The 22,481-nt window shown below is 43.9% G+C and overlaps 2 protein-coding genes across 2 annotated transcripts; one reads left to right on the top strand and one right to left on the bottom strand.

Annotated features, from left to right (window-relative positions):
• Window positions 1-432: 432 nt before the first annotated feature.
• Window positions 433-2,465, top strand: polr2f (RNA polymerase II, I and III subunit F). The gene is made up of 5 exons (XM_061090621.1): window positions 433-560; window positions 746-815; window positions 1,142-1,272; window positions 1,779-1,850; window positions 1,999-2,465. Exons 1-5 carry the CDS (start codon window positions 541-543, stop codon window positions 2,087-2,089), a joined length of 384 nt encoding a protein of 127 aa, XP_060946604.1. The 5' UTR covers window positions 433-540; the 3' UTR covers window positions 2,090-2,465.
• Window positions 2,466-7,123: 4,658 nt separating this feature from the next.
• On the bottom strand, window positions 7,124-10,133 carry sox10 (SRY-box transcription factor 10). Its single transcript, XM_061090608.1, has 5 exons — window positions 9,733-10,133; window positions 8,017-8,285; window positions 7,832-7,914; window positions 7,630-7,789; window positions 7,124-7,593 (listed from the first exon to the last, which is right to left on the bottom strand). Exons 1-5 carry the CDS (start codon window positions 10,086-10,088, stop codon window positions 7,124-7,126), a joined length of 1,338 nt encoding a protein of 445 aa, XP_060946591.1. The 5' UTR covers window positions 10,089-10,133.
• Between the last annotated feature and the right edge of the window lie 12,348 nt (window positions 10,134-22,481).

Genomic DNA, 22,481 nt, shown 5'->3' with positions numbered 1-22,481 from the left:
TTAACTTAGGTTTGATTATTTATTGTTTTATTGTGAAAGTCAGGCTTTTATTTTGTGAAAGTCTGTTGCTGACTGCTGCAGAACAGGAAAAAAGAAAATAATTGGCGGATAAACAATCGAGTTAACTCATCACTTGAGTTAACTCGATTAAACGAGTTAACTTGCCCAGCCCTAGTTCCGATATAATGGTTTGAAATAAAGACTAGTAATTATTTCTCTTGTGTATACAAATATATATATATATATATTCCTATCTGCTCATTTAACACCAGATATCAAGGTTGTGAAACAAAGAAACAAAATCAGACTAGTTTTATTTTACAACATGAGACATTTTATATTGTGACGCACAGCTGATCACACTGGAAAACAAGCGGAACGAATCACACGTGTCCTCTTTGCCGGCCGGAACTTTCCCCCGCTGCACTCAGCCACCGGAAGTCCAACCGCTCATGTGGGTTCGTGTTGACAACAAACAGTTTCTTCGCTAATTCGCAGTTTAAAGATTCACAGCGACACACACGAGCTTCAACATCAAACATGTCCGACAACGAAGACAAGTGAGTAACGACACATGTGTTTATTTTCATGTATTTACGTATTAACACAACGCTGTATGTCATCGCTAGCTAGCGTTGTAGCCTGTTGGCTAACGTGTAGCCTGTTAGCTAGCAGCTCTGGTGTTTCTCACGTCATCCTGGATCTTGAGATATTTAACTTATCAAACTTTCTGTCACGTGTGTAGCTTCGATGATGGAGACTTCGATGACGCCGAAGAGGACGAGGGGTTAGATGATCTGGAAAACCCGGAAGACGTAAGTCCTGGAGCAGATCAAGTAGATGTGTCACATATTGTTTTGGTGTTTGGTGCTAAAAAGTCAATTCTGTTGTACAAAAATATACAATAACGACCAATAAGTAATGAGTACAATGTGAAAATATGAATAGAGCATAGATAATAGTTGTTTTTTCTCATATTTTAATCTGATATTTGCTTTTTGTGTAACTTAGGCAACTTAAAGTACATTTAGTTTGTTGTCGCCATCAGCTCCACATGTGTTATGATCCATAATCCATGTGTTATGGTCCATAATCCCATTTGTTATGATCCATGAGCCTTACCTGTTATCTATGTGTGCAGGAGGACCGGGAGCATGTGCAGATCTTGCCGGCCGGAGACGGACACCTGGCGAACCTGAAGAGGATCACGACACCGTACATGACCAAGTACGAGAGGGCCCGAGTGCTGGGGACACGGGCGCTTCAGATCGCGTGAGTGTTGTGTGTCACAGAACCCGTGATTACACACTTATTGTGTTTTTACTTCAACATAACTTGGCCTGAAACGAAATATTCAGCTTTTTTATCCCAAGCACGGCAGATAAAATCATCATTTTCATCAAGCCATAAGAAATGAACTCCTCAGGAAATTAAATGTTCAGTCGTCATATTCACTTTACATTAACATGTTTTGAAAAAGACCTTGTGTGTGAATTTCTTGCAAAACCTCAGATAACCATCCCTTAATTTGATCATGTAAAATATGTGTATGTAAATACTGAGCTGCTTGGTCAAAGATATTTTGATGTTAAACAAGGCAGCAGATAGGAAACAGTTTATGTTATATGATCAGATAAACAGTTTATGTGTCTTATGTATCAGCTACTCAAGGATCAAGTGCATGATTTATTCAAGTTGATATCTTTATTGTTGTGCCGTCGCTGCACTGCAGGATGGTCAGGATGTTTGTTTTGACTGATATGAACGTTTTCCAACAGGATGTGCGCTCCAGTCATGGTGGAGCTGGAGGGAGAAACCGACCCCTTGCAAATTGCCATGAAAGAACTAAAGTAAGTGATCGTTTCCATTGTTTAAATTAAAATATCTCTCTCTCCTTTTGGTTTCAATTTATCTTTCTGTAAAGATCAGAGCATTGAGCGCCTCTCCACTGTTCAGTGTCTCACCCTGACTTTTCTTATCGTCCCCCCCCAACAACAGATGCAGAAAGATTCCCATCATCATCCGCAGGTATCTTCCTGACGGGAGTTACGAGGACTGGGGCTGTGACGAGCTCATTATAACAGATTAAACTAAATTATCCAGTCAAACCCTCCAGGTCAGTCAGCTGCTCAAACCCCCCAGGAGGCTTTAGACTGATGCATCGGTCGCTCGTGCCTTCATAAGAGCCACAACGTTTCAACGTGACTCTGTTGATATAAAAACCTTTGAAATGTAGGTTGGAAATCTCACGATCGGACCGATGGTGAAATTCAGTTAGATTCCATCTGTTATATCAGCTGCGTGTTGACTAACAGCCACCAGGGGGAAATGTAACTCAAGTCAAATTTTTACTTTGTTTTACAAAAATATTCCTGTGTTGTAACTTGTTGTTTTGAAGACAAGATGTGATTTGTGTAAAAAAAACTGTTTTATAGTTTAGAATAAACACTTTTGTATAAAAAACGTTGTGTTATTCACATGATTCATTGACACTCGACTCTCACTCACTGCGGTTTAAAGTTAACACTCCTCGTTCTTCTCTGTGTCACAGGAGTTAACGGTAAAATCTGGTAATAAGAAGTTAATGTGAGGTAGAAGTTTAATTTATTTATTTTCAACCTAAATTTTTGTTATACTGATAAAAGGGCTGGTTATTGTGATTTTTAGAGCTCTACATGAAATAATTTCACAGTATTTCCAAGTGGACATTGTGTTATACAACCAAACTCAAAGATTCAACAGCAGCTATTTATGTTACTCCTGTTATATAGAAAACAGATAACGACACTAATGTCAAAAATCCACATATCTTGTATTTGTCACATCAAACTCTGCAAACTGATCTTCGATGTACGGGGATTTGAATCCATTCTGCTTTAATCAGGTCAAATACTGGTTTCTTACTTAAATAAGAACTAATTTTATGAGCTTTCAAACCTCTTTGTTATTTACAACCCTGTCTTTTATTAGCATAAGTGACTGTGACAGCCTGACGAATTCTGCATCTGATCAAGTGTTACAGCTGTCATGATGCTCTGTGTTATACTTTCAGTGTTTACACTTTGTATATGAAGGCATCACAACAGAAATACAATCTGATGTTTTCAGTTGGTGGCAGATAAAGACGCAGCAGGAGGCTTGAATCTCGTGTTCATCCCGTCTCACAAATATGAAAAACATCGTTATCAAACAGCCAGTTCGTACTGGTCTCTATAATTGGGTGTAGCCACAGTCATGTTAGTAATTTCTGGAAAAAAACTGCTTTAATCTGTGAGACAGAGCCTGAGGGTGGCGTTACACTCCTTTCACGGGATGGGGGGGGGGGGCTGGCCCATGTGACACTCAGCAGCACCCACCACAGTGAGGCCAGCATTAGGTCGATCTTAACCCTGCTGAGGATTTGACTGAGTTTCTGACTTATTTTACTATCTACCTCATTGGATTTTAGTTTTTAATATCATAATATCTTTTTGTAAACTCTGGTTTTCACACAAATACTTTATGATCTGTCTTTTTCCAGCAACTCTGTTCTTTTACCTTTTGAGCCCTGACAGTTCCTCACATCAGATTCCAGCTACATGATACATTCTGATAAATCAAGTGGACTCTTACTTATGATTCCACACATATTGTATATTTCTTTACAGATTTTACAAGCTTTGGTCCATTATGATTCCAGCTTTGAGGCTGTTTTCCTCTACATATGAGCTCAGGGCCTTGGTTTGTATCTCTGAGAGAGAAAAGCTGAGAATAATGACTCCCAATGCAGTAAAATGCATTGGGACATGGGTACATTTATAAGTTTGAGGACATACTTTCTTTTCTTATGGTTTCATAAAGTTCTCCATCAGCAGAATGTCTGCTCATGCTTCTAATGAGTTGTTTGCTTCCCAGCGCTTTGGGTCTGTGTCAGAACCGACTGTCCAGCGTATCACTTTACAGAATTGGATCAACTGAGTATTCTCCTGTATGCAAACCAGATTTTAAGGCCTTCAATGTGTCAGTGTCCCCCCCCCCCCCCCCCCCCCCCCCACACACACACACACACACAGCTGGGAATCTGCCCTGGTCGGTGCTGCGCTGACGATCGATGTCGACACCTGCTTCGACCTGCGTCTTCTCTCCAGGTCTCTTTCGCTGAGGAATGTTTGAATCTCGTTGCCGCTCCAACCTGAAGAGTGTGTTTCTCCCTGGACGGGGTGAGTGTGCAGGAGAGAGGAGGGTGGGGGGGTAGCAGGGTCTATGTGCATGGAGTGTATGAGAGTCCCTTTGTATCCCAGTGAAGCTACAGGCCAGGCAGTTATGGGTAAGGCTGCCTCATTGCCCTGATCCCCCCCCCCCCCCCTCCCGGCCCAGCTCTCCCTCAATGGCTCTCTTTGTCTCTGCAAAGTATCACACAGCTGATTACAGGGAGGGAATTAGGAGTCGGGCTTAACCTGCGACACGCACACGTACATGCACACTATAACTAACTAGAGATATGCATAAAGGCAAGTAGAACCAATCATATTAGCTCAGGTTCTGTCGGGGGAACTTTTTCATCTGCAGAAAACGACTGCGATCGACAATACGTGAATATGAAGACTTCCTCTGCTATTGTAATGTAACACACACACACACAGACACACACAAACACACTGCTGATGGTCAGTGGTGGACTGCTGAAGCTCTGAGTTGCAGTTAAAGTGAATTACCCATTAGCTCGAGAGATTATTCTGAGAATGTGAGCAGAGCTTTGAGCCACGGAGGCATGTGCTTCTGTTGTGTGATTAATGACGACAAGACCAGGGCTTCTGTAACAAAAGGAATATTTCTATAATGGGGTCAATTAGTGGTTTGAAAATGGGGTTTGTTCAGGTTATTGTTTGTTGTTGTCGTACTGCAGTTGTGGTTCAGGCTGCTGAGGTGTATTTGTTCCACTGTGCAAAGGTTTCAAGAGGCCGACTCGTATGAAAGCAGAAATAATAGCTTTATTGCAAGTGAGGGTAAAAGATCGTTAGTCATCATCACATGATACGGCTCGCGGTCCCGCTGTTATTTAGAAGTTGTGGCGACAGTTATACAAGAAGGAAAAGATTAGATACTAAAATGGCAGAAACAGTCAAATATTTTCTTCAAAATGGAGAAAAACATTGAACTGACACACACACAAAGCAACAGAAGAAATACAAATAGTAAAATGTCGAATCCAAAGCAACATTACAACAACACAGATGTGAAAATGGCTACTTGTGCTGGAGGTAAATGGTTAAATAAACATGAGCGTATAGCACCGATGGACTGTGATTAAAAACAAGCAGTGCTGCATGCATATCGTTTACATCTGTGTCCATTAATAAGTATATATCTGATATACATGAAAACAAGGCAAATAAATGTTGTTTGAACACGTCTGTGTTGAGGGAGAGACATTATACTTGGAAACACACTATTCACTGTAGAGATTAAAGAGAGATTATAAAAGACATTATGGAAAAAAACTGGTTAACTAATGGTTTACAAAGAAAAATAGAAAAAGACACAAACAGGATTGAACAAAAACAGTTTTTCTCTTCACTGCTCAATGTGTTAGTCACAAGTTTTATTAAGGACAAGGCCCAGTTTATGTTTAATATTAGGCCGTGTTAAAACGTTTAAACTCTGCTGGTTTTAATCTCTGGCAACTGCTTCTCAGTGTTGGCTGAGTATCACCCAAACTGAAACTGTATGAAAATAGCTTTTTCTAAAGATACAAAAACTGTATTACAAAGATGTGACATTAAAAAAAAGAAGTGTATCTGTGGCAGAGGAAAGCAGCGGTGCAGGATTCCAGAAAGAGATAATAATGGCAAAAAGCGTTTGACGGCATCTTCACAGTCTAAAAAGTGAAAACAAAGCAAAAGCTTCTATCATATAATCTGAATTCGGACATTTCAATCAGTGAAAACATGATTCAAAGTATAAATAGAATTGTTTTGACCATGAATCTTCTCCACAAATACAAACTTGAATCCTCTGTCATCAGTGCTTTTCTGGGAGAAATAAAAAAGCAACAGGAATATTTGACACCAAAAGACTTTAAAGAATTTTATATCCGTCAGGTTGGAGAAGTTGATCTAAGAAAGAAGCTACGTCAGGTGGTGTTAAGTGTCTCGTTGGGAGGAGCTTCTCTAACGTCAGTTTCTTCTCTAATTATGAAGTTTTGGTTTCAAAACTTTGGTTGTTTTACAAATATTTCATATTTGTATGCATCAGTACACGTACATTAGTTATTTCAAGTACATTTTATCGACTATCCTGATAATAGTCACTTCACAAAAGTTCACATGGTTTTTCAGCGTTTTTCTTCCATGTAAGTTTATCGTGCACAAAAGTCTTTTGAAGTGAACACGGCACAATAACTTGAATAAAATCTGGACAAATGTTCCTCAGAATCCAACAGAATGTATTTGTTGTATTGTTTTCCAAAAGCAATACCAAACTTACATCTGTTTGATGAAGGAGAAGTTAATGGGCCACAGTCAAATGAGTGTCTCTCCCATTTCTCCTTGTATGTAGATGAGAGTGACCCCCCCCCTACAGTCCACTCTACTTTACGAAGGTCAAGCTTCTGACCTCATCACATCTTCAGATGTACTTTTCATTGGGGTCCATTGTCCCTGCCGGCCCCCTGGTGGACAGTTTGCCTCCTCTGATTCGCAGTGAGTCAACAAACCAATGACCTTTTACACCTGTGACCACTTCCTGTGTGTTGTTGTGCCAAAGGCTGTGCTGCTGTGAATCTAACCTGAAACTCTGCAGTGCTCGGTGAGTGTTTGTTTTTTACTTTGCTCCGTCAAAGTCACACACTCTAACTTCTACTCTGTCCGCCTCCCTAATAATCGACCACGCTCCGGAAGCACCACGGGCCGAGCTCGTACTTTGGCTGCGACAGCATCTCTGCGTCCGGGGATGCGCCGTACGGGGTTCCTCCCCTCGGGCCTCCCCAGGCTCCTCCTCCGGTGCCGGCCCACTCCCCAGAGCCCAGAGCGCTCTGACCGTCCACACCAGCAGCTCGGCTGTTGTTGCTGCTGTGGCCGCCGTAGCTCCGTGGGTCTGACCTGGGGACCGAACCTGCACCTGTGCCCTCTGGATTCGTTATCTGTCATGGCCGCGACAGGGTGGTGTAGACGGGCTGTTCCCAGTGTGTGGGGCTGTGCGACTGCTGCACGCTGGCCGGGTCGCTGATGGGCGTGTACAGGGGTCTCTGGGAGGGCCCCATGTAAGAGAAGGCGGAGTATAACCCCGAGGCCTGGCTTGGGTGGGCGTAGTACGACCCCGAGGCCTGATGATCAGCATACTCAGCAAACTGAGCCCTAGAGGCCAGCGAGGGGAAAGCAGAACTGTAGTGAGGAAGGCTGAGGGGCGCGTACGTCACATGGGACCCTGCTGTGACGGCCTCTGCAAAGTGGCCCCCGGCCCCCCCAGCCTCACTCTTAATCTGGGCCTTGGACGGGTCTGAGCTCAGGCTGGAGCCGTGATGCTGCTGCGGCGGCTGCTGCTTGGAGAGCCAGGCAGCCGAGTGTCCGCTGGCCGCCGCCAGAGCGGAGGAGATGCCGTAGGTGTACGCTGAGGCTGGGGGGGCTGTGGCAGCTGCAGCCCCCCCAGCACCCTGCCCCACCCCCGGGTGCCCATTAGGGGGAAGGTACTGGTCAAACTCATTGACATCGAACGGCTCCATGTTGGCCATGACCTCGTGGCTCATCTCACCAATGTCCACATTACCAAAGTCAATGTGAGGTTTCCCAGACCCCGGAGCACCCGAGCCCCCCTCCGGTCCGGTCGGACCACGGGAGACCCCGTTCCCATTAACCTCCCTCTTCCCGTCTCCGACCTTCCCAGACTGAGGCTCTGTCTTGGGCGTGGTGGGGGGTGTGGGGGGGCTGTGGCTCTGACCTGTAGACACAAGACAGATGGAGTTACAGCTCTTTAGCTTGGCAGACAAAAGCATTAAATGTCTGAGTACCACTGCCCAGCTGCATCCAGGTTCATACACACCTGAAGCATGTGGGTGGTGCCCGTCCGCCAGAGGGGATCGGGCCCCCCCACTCAGGGCCACATCCAGGTGGAGGCCCTTGTAGCGGGGTTGGCTGTGGGGGCCCTCACCCTCCGAGTGGCCCTCGGCCTCACTCCCGGACCCGGAGCCCAGCTTTCCGTTCTTGCGGCGCCGGGGCTGGTACTTGTAGTCGGGATAATCTTTCTTGTGCTGCTTCCTCAGCCGCTCAGCCTCCTCGATGAAGGGCCGCTTGTCGCTCTCATTCAGGAGTCTGTGGAGGAGAGAAGATACCAAGATGGAGGCGTTTGTTAACATAAGACAAGAAAACTCAACACACGCCGCACACTGCTGTAAATATAGTATTAAACAGGAGGATTTAATCATTTACAACTTTTTATTTGATGTAGTTGCTGCAGTACGTGTTGCAGCAGGTCGCCTCTTCACAGCTGTATCTGATGTCAGCCTCAGGGGTTTTGACTTCTGGATACTAATGACTTAATGAGGCCATAGAAGCTTCCTGTCTGAAAACTTGACCTGAGCTACTTAATACCACTGATGGCTGGAGATGGCATGAGAACCCCCCGACCTTCCTCAGCCTCCCTGCTCATCGTGGCTCTGAGCCAATTAACCAATCAGGCCTGAGCCCAAGGTCGAGTCTTCATCTAATTAATGCTGGATCCCCACAACGCTCATGAATTGAACCTCTCTGACCTTTCTGGTGAGGAAATGGTGAGTGTTGAAGCAAAGAGTTCTGACTGAAGTTTACACATTCAGTTGGATTCTTGACTCGGGAATATTTGAAATATAAAATTGGAGTTTAAATAATGTGAAAAGTCTTCTAGTGCTTTTAACGTTCAGAGGTGAAGGCTGTACTTTCAGCCGAGCGTCTCTGAAAACGACTCTTATTCCCTCAGGAAGCCGCAGTCGCTCCATTCAAATGGCCAATAAGTAAACGTTGTATGAAATGAGTCTGGACTCGGGGACATGTGACCACGGCAGCTACATAGACTCTGGCTCTTCAGCTGCTGAGCCGTGTCCAAAAGCAGGAAAATCAGACTTATCTTTCAGAAGTCACACTAAGTAATTTACAGCAGATACATTTTACAGAAAACATTATGCCGCAGATACACTTACATGGGGGGGGGGGGGGGGGGGGGGTGTTGTGTCGTCACTCATTTTGAAAATGACAGCCATCATTACATTAGGAAAAAACTAGAAAGACTTAAGACAAAAGTAGAGGAATGAATATTCCACGTGCACAAGGGCCTGCAGTTGTGAAATCTATTTAATCACCACGGTGTAGGTGTGAGTCTACGAGCACGATGCTGGCCTCAAGTTAAATCCATGTGAGGGAGGGGGTGATATTTTGAGGTGGGGATGATGAAGGGGGGGGGGTGAGGTGGTAGAGATCAGATGATCGAGTTGCTATTCAGAGCGTGGAAAACATGTTTTCTGGGAAATATTGGGGACAACAAGAGAGACGCTTTGTCCGTTTATACTTAATATTCTGACCCCTACCTCTCCTGAACCCCTTTCCCCAAAATACTCATATAGCCCTTTTTATTAGAGGTATAAAAGCCTATGTGGTAGATATCTGAGTGTCTCCAGCTCCACTGTCCCCTACATGTCCTGATCTCCTCCAACCCCCCAGTCCTCGTCTCCTAGCTACACACAAAGGGGACAGTAGGTGACCCATCACAGTAAAGATGCCTCCTCACCTCCACAGCTTCCCCAGGGTCTTGCTGAGCTCCGCGTTGTGCAGGTGCGGGTGTTGATCTGCCAGCTTCCTCCGAGCCGCCTGAGCCCAAACCATGAAGGCGTTCATCGGCCTCTTGACGTGCGGCTTGCTCTTGCCCCCGGAGTTGACCCGCACGGGCATGGGCACCAGGGTCCAGTCGTAGCAGTTGAGCACCTGACTCACAGCCTCCCGGATCCCAGCGGGGAACCGGTCGTCCTCGTCCTCGGATCTCACGGAGGAGCAGCCCGCCGACGCGTCGTCCAGCTGCGAGTCCCCTGTCCCCGCGGCCCCGGAGGAGGACACCCCCGGGGACAGGGACCGGCTGTCGTCCGACATGCCGGGACTGAGCTCCACCTCGGACAGGCTCTGCTCGTCTCTGGACATCTTCCTACACACACACACACCTCCAGGGGGCGCAGAGGGCGCAGAGGCCTGGTCCTGTAAAGCTGATCTGTGGCTGTTCGGGTCCCTGGAGCTGCTGGTGGTCCTACAGAGTGCGGAGGGTCTTCTGACTGCTGATCTGAACCTGTCTCTTCTCTGGCTCCTCTAAGTTATAATATAAACTGCCAGTCTGTCTCTACTCTCAGCCTCCGTTGCAAGACTCTGTGAGGATTCCACATTAAAGTTCTTTCCATCCGGGTGGTTGGTATCATAGGCGGCTCAGTGCGCACCTTGGACCCCAGTTTACCTGCTGATGCACAGATCTCTGCGCCAAACTCACCCGCACGGACGCGCTTCCCTCCTGACTTCCCCTTCTCTCTCTCCTCCGGGGATCCCGCGAGTGGACTTCAGCAGCAGAGACCTGCAGCAGAGAGGTGAGGGTTAGTGGGATCACTGGGATCACTGGGATCACTGGGATCACTGGGATCACTGGATCAGTGGGATCAGGGATGGAGCCACAGAGGAATAGAACCCAAAAAACTGACTTGATGGCCCCACCCCAGATGTTTTAACCCATTGGCCTTTTGAGGGACTTTTGCATCTGTATTATTTTCCCTGTTGCATTCACGCAGTCATGAGAAGAGTCTCCAGTGGTTTTCTTTTAAATGTCAACATTTACTACCCTCTGAAATAAGGAAGGAAACAAAAGCTCCACTGAGGCCTCGGCTGCAAATCCAGCATGTGTGAGTAAAATGCAAAATATTGTTTAAACTCCTTTTCAAAACAGTTTATTTCCAATTTTTTTGTTCAGTGTCTGGGTTTTTTATATAAGTTGGATCTTTGCAGAGCTCCCCCCCACCCAACACCACCCACCCCCCCTTTACAGCTACTGTTTAAGGGCCCGCAGTGATCCCAGGCTCCCCGGGGACCAGGTGTTGTAATGGGCAGCACAGAGTTGGATTTATACCCCTCAGTCCCTGGATCAACACAACCTGGCGCTGGAAACATAAACCTCGTGCATGTGCGCGCGTGCGTGTGACTTACACACAGTGTGTGTTTGTGGAACAGGAGCGAGTCTATACCGGCGGCTGCAAAATGCGTCCTTGTTTTCACCCATTAAATCAACACCCGGTGCCCTGAGCTTTACGTCCTGGACGTGAATCAGCGAAATTCCCGTGAACCAGCGGCGCCGGTTCGCCCCCCCACTCCGGGATCATGTTGCAGGGGAATCAGTGACACTAACAGAACCGAGTTTGTGTTTTCTTGTGTCGGTTCAGTGGTGGAACTCACTCACTTCACACGGCATCTTTTTATATTTGAGGATAAAAAAGGATTCACCACTTTATAACAAAACATTCATGAACATACATGATTATTAATTTCTACATGGTTGTGTCATCTACTTTTAACAAAACATTCATGAACATACATGATTATTAATTTCTACATGTTTGTGTCATCTACTTTTAACAAAACATTCATGAACATACATGATTATTAATTTCTACATTTCTGTTTCATCTACTGGTTTAAAAACACTCTTTTGAACGAACCAATGATTTTTCAGTGGCTCCAACAAGTAAAAGTCCAACATCTGTTTAATTAAGCTTCGTGTGGTCGAAGCTTCACCTTCTGTCTGAGACGCATTAATGATAAATGACAGTCGCTCGCCACCTGGTTTGTGACGTGGACACGTCACAGGCTGTCATCGGGTTTGGAACGCGGAGGCACCGTGCGTAAAACCTCGTGCGCAATTGGCACCGAACGCCTTTTTACGCACGTGTTTTCTGTGGTTGCAAGACTCAGTTGTAATCACATATTACGTCTCATGAAAAAGAGCAAAGTCAACAGTCAATGGACTGAGTGGTGGTAATTTCCTTTTGTCACTGAACATATATATTGTTAACTTAGTTATTTCTGAAATTATGTAAAATAGCGACTCGTCTCTGCGCTTAACTCACCAAATAAAGTTTGTAAAAGCGAATCTGATGTGAATCATTATCTGAAGACATGTTTTTTGTGTTCCAGTATTTTCATTACAGAGCATATTTACTGTGTGTAATGAATTCCGGCTCTGTGAACTCATTACCGCTGCTCGATTTGACAATAAGTTGGCCTTAATTTGCTTGTTAGAAACTTTTCCTATTTCAATTAGTTTTTTTACAACAGCGCAAAGTTTGTTTGTAGATTGTTTATCAATCTCCTCAAATTTGTAAAAACCTCTTCATCCACTAATAAGTTTTGCTTTGGCTGAATCCTATGAAAAAAGATCCGTGGTTATAGGAAAATCGTCAGTGTTGACAAATGATGATGAGCAACACATCAAAATGAAATCATCTGAGAAATCGACTCATGGCAAATTCGCTATAATAAAAAACAGTGAAAGCAAATTTAAAAGAGTTTGTTTTACATTTAAAAAACTGTGAAAGCAACAGGTTATTCTCAGATGATCCCAAAATCTGACATTGAAGTTTCACAATAAACAAATTAGTAATTTTCCAGTCCCCTTACGCACACACCCTGAAACAACAATAACAACAACAATAAAAATCATAATTCTAATGGCGAAGGTGTATTTCTGAGCCGGGCTTCATTCATCAAACCCTCGGAGTGAGAGGCAGCAGAGAGGAAAGAGTTGGAAATGCTAAGCGCCTTACTTCAGTAGTGAGAAAAGGAGGTCGCCGGTTCAGCACGAGAATCCGTGAGTTCCCGAGTTTCCAAAGTGACGCTCGATCCCCAGCCGGGTATGAATGCCTGCTCTGTGTGTCGCACCGGGGCTTAAAGAGCTCCTTGTATGAGGCTGGGACCTGAAAAAAATTGTCTTAAAGGAGCAGTACAACGACATGATGCAGATTCTGATAGTTCTGATTGGCTGAGGGATGTAATTCCCCCCTCATCCATCCACCCCCCCTCCCTTCTCTCCCTCTCTCTCTAAAAGAAAAGTGTAAAAATATCTAAAGGAAATTTTTAGTTTTTTCTCAAATTGGTTTGAGGCTGAACACGAGGTTCCAGTGTTCATACATTGTGTTCTATGCATTTTAACACCATCGCCTGCTGCATGTGGTTGTGTTACAAAAGGGGGAATCCACACATCAGCTGAATGCATATTCTGTTACAGGTTGTTGTTGTAGTTGCACAACTGAGTGTGTTCATATGGTGCGGAGAGAGCACAACACACGGCAATAAACACAAAATCTTCTTTTATTTGACTACACTGACAACAACATAACAAAATATGATAAAGAAACACTTAGCAGCACAAAGCCAGCTATGTAAGATTCAATCCCTGCTGTGGTTACTTTCCATATAGTGACATGTATATATATATATTCATTGTAGTTTTAACTAAACATGTGTAGGATATATTTGAGGTTGTGTAGTTCCACAGTAAAGGCCTCAGTTAACTTGAGAGGAAGTTTATATGGTGGCTGAGGGAGCTAAACACAACTCAACACAGCTCAACACAACACAACTCAACACAGCTCGACACAGCTCAACACAACACAGACAACACAAGCGAATGCAAAATTAAAGAACGAACTCTACAACACATATGCACGACATCCAAATTCACAAACTCCCTGCAAGGTGATAAAAGTTTTTCCCGGGGACACAATCCAGGGATGACACACAATTTGTGACTTTATCGAAGTCACTGAAGTTGTGTGTTGGACAATGAGGGGTGGATGAGAATTATAATATATAAATATTGTGTTAGTTGCAGATCATTGAGCTCTGCAGGGCCACCAATACTATTTAAGGCCGTAATTTAAATGTAAACTCTGAAATCACGTCATGACCATTGAATTTGCAGCCTGTGCCTGCAGCATCTTAATGCATTTTTAAAAAGCCTCTAAAGACCAAAAAATCTATTCGACAGATTTGAACTTCAGCTGAAAATAAAAGTTAAATTTCAGATTCCAGAAACTGGAACAAGGCAGCACCAGATTCTGTCTGATTGATCCACAAAAATCAAGAGAACTCGATTATAGAGGCCTGAGAGAAGAAGGGGGGGGGGGCTCTGAGCCTCGGAGTCAATCAGAAGCTGAAGTCTGAAAACACAGAAATTATCAAATTGTGTTGGTGTCAAATAAAATGTGCTTAGAGGAGAAAATATCACATTGTAATAAAGGTGTGCAGATTTTACGTATTTGAATGATCTCTAAACATTACTAAAGGGCCAAGAAGTGAAAAGTGTAAAGTGAGTTTTACACTTTGTTTAAAGGGTGAAATGTAAAAATGTCGATTTTTTACAGGCCAGTCTCAAATCCCAATATTTTAAAAACAGATATAAGGTATTTTTAAAGTAGTTATGGCACGAATCAATTTACAGGTGGATGATTTATATTGATTTGTATTTTTGTAATATTTAGACTATGGATTAGAGGTCTCAGAGGAGATGCATGAAGCTGGATCCTCTCCTCGGACTGAGCAGCTCCGGAGGACAGGGGACATCGGGCCGCACGGAGACAGACACACACACGCTTTTCTGTACAACAATGACCCCTTGTTTCCCCCCCCCCATGCCACACACTGGCGCCCAATCCCAAGAAAAATCTCCACTTTTCCCCCCGACCCATGAATGTCGACTGTGATGAGGGCGTCCCGGCCATGAGAGCATCTCTCTGTCCGCCTCTCGGCCTCTTCCCGTCCTCCTCTCCCCTCCTGCTCTGTGCGCCCTTTGTTTTAGGAGATCTCAGGTGAAGTGTAATCATGTGATCACAACGAGCACCCCCCCTACCCCCCTGAAACGAGAAGATGGGGGGAACAAACAGCAGTTTTGTGCACATAAAAAAGAAAAGAAAAAGCAGCAAAAAGGCTCGTGTCTTCCCCCTGCACGGCCACTTCTCACCCGGGTCCACACACTGACATACCGAGAGAAATGCTCCAGGAGCGGCCGCCTCCTGGAGCTCTCACCCGGGGAGCTGCAGGGAGACACACCGGGGATTCACCTCCCTGTGCCGCGGAGGATTTACGGCCCGGGCCTCGGTTTGACGTGAGTGTTTGATTTGGAGCGTGTGTGCGTGTGTGTGATTGTGTGCGTGTGTGTGCGTGTGTGTGCACAATTAATGAAGGTGGAGAGAAAGTAAAGGGTATGAAAAGGCCGAACTGAGTTACAGTCAAGTGATGGAGTTTAAAAGAGAGTAAAGAGAGAAGGTTTTATTTAAGTGTTGATCTTTATTGAAATAATTTACACTGATAATTCAAAAATGTAAATATTTTTTATTCAGACTTTCTCTTTTTTATGAGAACTTTCAGTGGGAAAACTGAGAAAAATAAGATCTAGTTTATTCTTGCTCTTTCATTTCAAACATTCAGTTTGTCCGAATAATTACAAGAGCTCGATCATACAGAAATTAATCAAACAGAGATGAAGCTTTTTAAAAAACAAATAAACTAACGAGACTTTTTTTAAAGTCTTTAATTTGTTTTCTGTTTGTGTTGATGAAAAATGGGACAAATGTTATTTAACTTGTTCTGCAGCTGCTGAAATTAGAGTAAAAGAAATGTTTTTAACTAATTGATATTAAACATTTGACTTAAGGTTTCTTATAAAAATAATTCAATAACTTCCAATAAACTTAAAAACTAAATTAGATAAATCAACATTGTAACCGTGTCAAAAAATGAAACAAAAACATCAGGGCTTTATATTAATTTTAAGATACATACTTTAGTAACCTGCTGCCACTGAGTATCTTTAATTAACTTTATTAAAGGAAATGAAAACTATACTGAAAAATCCATAAGAACAAGCAGGATTTTATCTAAATTAGATTTACCAAAATCCATTTAACTGCTGACCCTCAAACTTTTTTTTTTAAGTAAATAATTTTCTATAATTTGAGACAATAATTACTTTTGACTGAACTATGTATAATATAAAAAATTACAAAATAAAAAAAAAGAACAGAGAAAAGGACAAATTGTGTTATTTTGACAAACTCAGAGATGAAGACACACACACACACATACACAGGAACAACATGGTACAACCTGTCATGTGACAGAGATGATGTAGTTTGTTTTGAAGAAGACTTGGACACACATACACACACACACACACACACACACACACACACACACACACACACACACACACACAGACACGAACAACAGCCTGAGTGACAGTTAACGGTCAGCAGGTTGTGGGTTTGCAGAAGCCCAACATGACCACGAGGCCGGGGCCCCCCCCACGGGCGCCTGGGTCACCTCACATCCGTAAACACACTAACTTCATGTATTCAGGTCACATGTCACAAATCCACAGATTCTGTTTCTGTAGGAGACGATCTCGATCACTGGAGATTCATGATAACACAACGCTGCAGGAAAAAAACGAATCAAGTCACAGAACAAAAAACAGATTAAAATTGAAACTCAAATCCTGTGTGAACCCACAGAGGACAGGACGTTACTGAGCTGACCTCGGCCCGATGACATCACTATCGACAAGAAGTGAACAATACACAACTGTTCAACAACTTTAACATGAGGCACAGTGGATTTAGGTGAAATAGGAGGAGCTGGTCATTACATTTATAATCAACAATTCCTTTTACTTGCTATAGTTATTTTGAGTATTGTATAACGTCCAACGTATACTTGTGGGATGTATGCTCTTGTCCGACGTGAAGCCGGGTTTACTTTGTGTGTGTTATGGAGGCCCGGCGTTCCTCGGCAAAGGGAGCGGCGCCCTGTTTGTTTTCTGGTTCAGGCAAACCCCCCCACGTGGTGACTCCTGCTGACCCATAGGAGGCCGGGACGCGTCCGAATGGGGCAAGAATAAAATAAATCTCCAAATATGTGATTGTGTAAATGTTGCCCTGCAGACGGGAGAGGTCAGAGAATACAGATGACCCCTGGCAAAAGACTGGGGGGTATACAAAGGTCGATGGTTGATCCCTGATCGGAAAGGTCACCAAGCTGAGTCCCTACAGTTCACTTAACTAGATTAAAAACACTGGTGCTCTGCTTTTATGAAACTCTTATATCACATCTTTCCTCTCTTCCATGTTTCTCCCCTGTTCTGTTTTAAGGAGTTTCTCCGTCACGGTCTAATTGGAGAGACTTTCTGTTGAATCGATGAGAACATCTTGGCCTGGATGCGTCTGTAGCACTCGATTTGGAAACGGTTGCTAGCGGCTACATCTGTGTCACAAGGCTGACAGCCAAGAGCTCATTTGAAATTCACAGCGTTTGTATCTGAGCTAAAATGGCGGCGCTGAGGCTGCAGCTGCGGAAGAGGACGAACTCAGTGCAACAAAAAATCCTCTTCACAAAAGTTAATCTATTCAGAAATCACCTTTTTATCTTTATTTTTCATTTCCATTCCCTCTTTGTTGGATTGTGAGACAGAATTGAAATTCAGTTCAAAATGCACGTGTTGAAGTTGAAGTTTGGTGTCTTCTTGCATGTGTTTATTTCAGTGAATATCATTTTAAAAGCAGGTTAATATCCCAGACACACTCTCCTCTTCCTCCTCCTCCTCCTCCTCCTCCTCCTCCTCCTCCTCCTCCTCCTCCTCCTCCTCCTCCTCCTCCTCCTCCTCCTCCTCCTCCTCCTCCTCCTCCTCCTCTCTCATTTCCCTGCATGCACCTGTGCAGGACAGAGCAGGTGTTGTCGCCGCTCCCTGAGTGAAGTGACTCGGTCAAGCTTGCACAAGGATCCGGTGGAGCTGCTGTTATTGCCGTTATTAAGTTATTATGAATGTAATCAACTCTGTCTCATAGTTTTACCATAAAAGCCTTGTTCAAGCTTGAGTTCCTCCAGGAGGTCGAAGGTCGGGCGTAAGTGCAAATCAGAGATTTTGAAGTTTCAGCCCTTTTAAATGTATAAGCTTCAATAATTCATATAATATCCCTCAGCAGTGATTACTATGAATTATATATCCAGTTAAAACAGGCAACAAAATAATTAACTGTTTGATGCTTTATTTTTTCTTCTTCCTCCTCCTTAGTAAATTAACGCAGCCGTGTTACATTTTAAAAGGTCCCCCTTTTGAACATCTGAGAATCCTGCCTTTGTGCTCAAAGCATCGAAGTTCCTATTCTTTAGTGTTAGCCTGTCCTTGAGTGACTGGTGTTAGTGCGTGTGTGTGTGCGTGTGTGTGTGTGTGCGTTTGTGTGTGTGTGTGTGTGTGTGTGTGTGTGTGTGTGTGTGTGTTTGTGTGTGTGTCTGTGTTTCAGGGGTTTGTAAGAGCTTGGACTGGCTCTCCCTGCAGCTGGGTAGTGAGTCGGGGTACCGGCTGTGTGTTAAATGTGTGTATGTGAATTTATATGCAAGAACTTCTGGGTATGTGTGTGTGTGTGTGTCTGTGTGTGTATGTGTGTGTGTGTGGCTACCTTAATGAATAGCCCATTGTGTGTTCTGCTTCATATCTCCGCTTGCAAGCCAAAGGAAAGAATCTAGTTACTTCGATTGTGTGAGGGGGGACATCTAAAGGAAATTGATATATGGGGGCTGAGCGGGTGTTGGTGGTGGTGGTGGTGGGGGGGGGGGGGTATTAGAGGAAGGGTCCCTGGTGGGATGGAGAGTTCAGTTACCTGCGGCTGAGCTCTGCTGCTGTTCTGGAATCAAACTCCCGCTTGTTTTTCGGAAGGTGTCTCATATGTCCTGATTTCAGTGTCGGGTGGAAGCTGTGACCTCTGAGCTTATTAATTCTTCCTCCTTAGTTGTGTTGACTCAGTAAGTTTCTGAAAAAACAACATTAAAATGATTCAGAGATTATTTTTCAAACTGTTGAGTTGAGTTGGTACAAATGATCTGGACACACATCTCTGAGTGGTTTTTAGTTAGACTAACATCATGGCTGCTGAGGTCCTGACTAACTTAGTTTGAAAACATGGATGTAGCCTCAGGCTGATTCCCATAGACTCATGGTCCCCAGAGGATGAATCCCTTTTACTCTGGGGCCACCAGCAGGTTGACATCTTTGGCCTGTAGTGAAATAACGACTGGAAATGAGAGTAAATAAAGTTATACCTAAGTGATTTCTGACTCTCTAATAAGTTTTCACCCTCCCTGCTAATTCAGCATTGCCAGGATTGGCTCAAAGTTTCATACAGATATTCGTGGTTCTCTGAGGATGAACCCTGTTGCCGTTGGTGATGGTTTGACTTTGAATCACCGACACCAGGTCCCATCCTCAGTCTGGCTGAAACTTTGTCTTTTGACCAAACGCCTGCAAAATGGATTTTAAATCTCATCAGCGTCAGTCTGTGTTTACAGCAGACGAAGAAACAAAAATAAAAATCATATCTAGTTAAAGTCAGCAAGGCCATATAGTCGATCCAGAGCATGATATCATTGTGAAGTTAGCACTGAGCTCAAAGCCCCACTGTGTCTCAGCCTGTCACACGACTTTGTCAGATCTACAGCTGGGGTTCTGCTTGAACAACACTTTGAAGCCACTTGTTATCAAGTCACTGACTTTAATCAGATTTGAACCACGTGTCACTAGTTGTGAATATGTCAAAATGTCTTGATGCATCGTAGCTGCATTAATACTTCAGCTGCAGGACTTTTATGCTCGGCTCTGCATCAATGTACTTTTGTTGTGCGTATATATTCAGGCCGCACTGAGCCGACACTGTCGTGTGTCACAGGCTTTTGTGTCGAGGCCGTAAAGCTGCGGCGTTCTGAGGCGTGCACCCTGCAGCTGTGACAGCAGCAAGAGGCACCAGGAAAATGGGGGGGATGATGCCGGGGGAATAAGAGAAAGCGAATCCTCAATGGTGCCTTGTATCCGTCTCAACTGTCCCCTGTCTCCCCACCCCGAGCAAAATCAGTCACATTATTCATTTACCCTCAGCGTCCTCCTCGTCTGCCATGCACTTTGGATGTGTGTGTACATGTGTGTGGTTTTCTGGCACTAAAGCACATCTCTAAACATATAAGCAGATTTCACGGTGAGAGTTGGAAACTCCCAAACTGCCCGTCTCTGTAGGACAAGGGAACATGCCTGAGAAATGATAATTGAGCGGAATGAGAGGCGAGGGAGGAGGAGATTGAGTCATTTGCAGGAAAATGCAGAAAATGGTGTTCAAGAATTCGGCCCGGCAACAATGGCGTCCTCTGTTTGGACGCTGCTGCAGCTTGTCTGGCTGCGTGTTGTCCGGGACATCATCACGCAGCACTGATGGGCCTCTCGCAGATCTTCTTCAATCTCACTCTGTCTATCTCCGGAGGTTTTTCCCCTTGGACTTAAAACTAAATTCTCATTAAACATCTAATTTAACTTCTGGCACCCAGGCACAACACTATGGAGACCTACTCATGGAATATTACTGAGTACATTTACTCATGTACTATATATAAATAGCACATGGGTAAATGTACTCAGTATATATATATGTCTGTATATCATTATCAATTAATGCACAATTCATGATAAATACAATGTAGTATACAATTCACAGTTGTTATGTTTTATATGTTATATATCTTATACATTACACATAGCTGATCATTGAACATGATCGAACATTACTGTTATTGCATTTTGAATCATGCAGGATAAGTACTTTTATATTTTCAGATCCTTCTTGGATATGAGTTGAGTACATGTATTGGTACATTCATATATATTTGAGTAAATTAAAAACTTTTCTATCATTCCTTGCAACTGCAGTAGGCTTGAATGTGTGCACGTCCCAAATATCTGTATTAATAATCTGTATGTACCTTAGGCCGTGAATGTTGCACATATAAATTAAATATAATAAACTGTAGCTGATCGCAAATGGCTCAGTTCAGGCTTAAGTTAGAGGAATATGCTTTTGTGATTGTTGCAATATTTACAGAGAGCAATGAGAGAATCTAATATTGAATCTACTCTCAGAAATGAAGAACAGAGGTGAACACACATCCTCCTTCATGGAGGTAAAAATAGAGCAGAGACCAGTTCTGTTTGGTTAAATCTGACATCTTACTAGTTGACAGTCGAAAATGAATTATTTCACTTTTTAATTTGATTGTACATCAAGGGAGCCGGACGGTAAAACGTTTGTCTCTGAGTTACGTTATTGTTCAAATTAAAGAGCTGATTTTCACTCGTTTACGTCCTCGTCACTCAACAGACAAACTCATTGTGTCTGGAATCACTGTGAGTGAATGGTGTTCATTCAAAGAACTACAGCAAGTACTATAACCTTGCCTGTAATGTAATGTTCTGCTGTCTTAGGTGTATCGAACCCTTTGACTGCTCATCTACCATCATGCATTGCCCAGTTCAGGGGGGGTGGGGGGGGGCTGTTTTCAGGACAGGAGCTGTTTTGCAATGAAAATTAAAAACAGACTTCATGAGAAGAAGACGACCGGCGATGCTTCTCAAGGGGAGATATGGAAAGATGGGAGGACAAGAAAAGTCACTTCCCAATCATGAGTTTTTCTCGGAACATTGAATTAAGCAGCGTGAAGGGGTGGGGGCCTGGAGGGTCTGGGGGCGGCTGGCCGCAAAGATGCCTGAATGAAAGAGTTTGTTGTTTGGTGCCGGGAGAGGGAGATGAAAGGGGAGAGGGAGATGGAGAGTTTGTCGGGCATCAGTCCCTCTCCCATCGCCTCCTCGCCCTGCGGCCCTCCCTCACTCTGCCCATGTGAGCTAGAGTTCAAACACAGGGCCCACAGCTGCTCGCATGCACTCAAACACACACACACACACACACACAGAGAGAGAAGTACATACGTGGATGAACACGTCCGCATGCCCTCAAACATGCACTTAAATAAAACCTGGAAACTACCAGAAATCTGAAAATATGTGCTGAAAATACTGTTCACAGATATAATACTAGGGTATTATACCAAGGTAATACATATACACACTTACAGCTACACAAACACAGTCAGTCACATGTGTGTGCATCATCCATAGGTCCAGTTGAACACACACACACACACACACACACACACACACACACACACACACACTATGGACGACAAATCCGGCCAATATTCAAATACTCAAAAACTTTACTGCCCCATTGAAGCTGCTATTTGAGGTCAACAGGGACAATAAACTTCTAGAACTTCTCTCTTGGCTGTGCTCAAACTCTGCACTCATAATAAACTGTTATATATAGAGTGTACACAATGTTAAAGTTATTAATGCGACCTACAGAGCACAACACTCAAAGGCTTCCTTGGTAACACTACAATGGACACAAGTATGATCAGACAGTTGTAGTTCAGTTGAGGAGAAGATCTTTCAATTCAAGGGCCTGACAGAAAAGAACACACACACTACACATGCAGCAGATGTAAACATATACAGTGAAACCAACAGGAAAATGGACGCACATATTTGAAAAGGCAGAGTTCTTGTCATTCATGTCGTCTTGAGTGATG

This window comes from Limanda limanda, chromosome 17 (genome assembly GCF_963576545.1).
Source record: "Limanda limanda chromosome 17, fLimLim1.1, whole genome shotgun sequence".
Lineage (NCBI taxonomy): Eukaryota > Metazoa > Chordata > Actinopteri > Pleuronectiformes > Pleuronectidae > Limanda > Limanda limanda.
This window is presented reverse-complemented; position numbering and strand designations above follow the sequence as displayed.

Excerpts from the sequence above, each read along its gene's own strand:
- polr2f (XM_061090621.1), top strand. The coding sequence starts at position 541 with ATGTCCGACAACGAAGACAA. Across the intron at positions 561-745 it reads ATGTCCGACAACGAAGACAA|CTTCGATGATGGAGACTTCG; the intron begins GTGAGTAACGAC and ends TCACGTGTGTAG. Across the intron at positions 1,273-1,778 it reads ACACGGGCGCTTCAGATCGC|GATGTGCGCTCCAGTCATGG; the intron begins GTGAGTGTTGTG and ends GTTTTCCAACAG.
- sox10 (XM_061090608.1), bottom strand. The coding sequence starts at position 10,088 with ATGTCGGACGACAGCCGGTCCCTGTCCCCGGGGGTGTCCTCCTCCGGG. Across the intron at positions 7,915-8,016 it reads GCACCACCCACATGCTTCAG|GTCAGAGCCACAGCCCCCCC; the intron begins GTGTGTATGAAC and ends TTGTGTCTACAG. Across the intron at positions 7,594-7,629 it reads GCACCCGGGGGTGGGGCAGG|CCTCAGCGTACACCTACGGC; the intron begins GTGCTGGGGGGG and ends CAGCCCCCCCAG.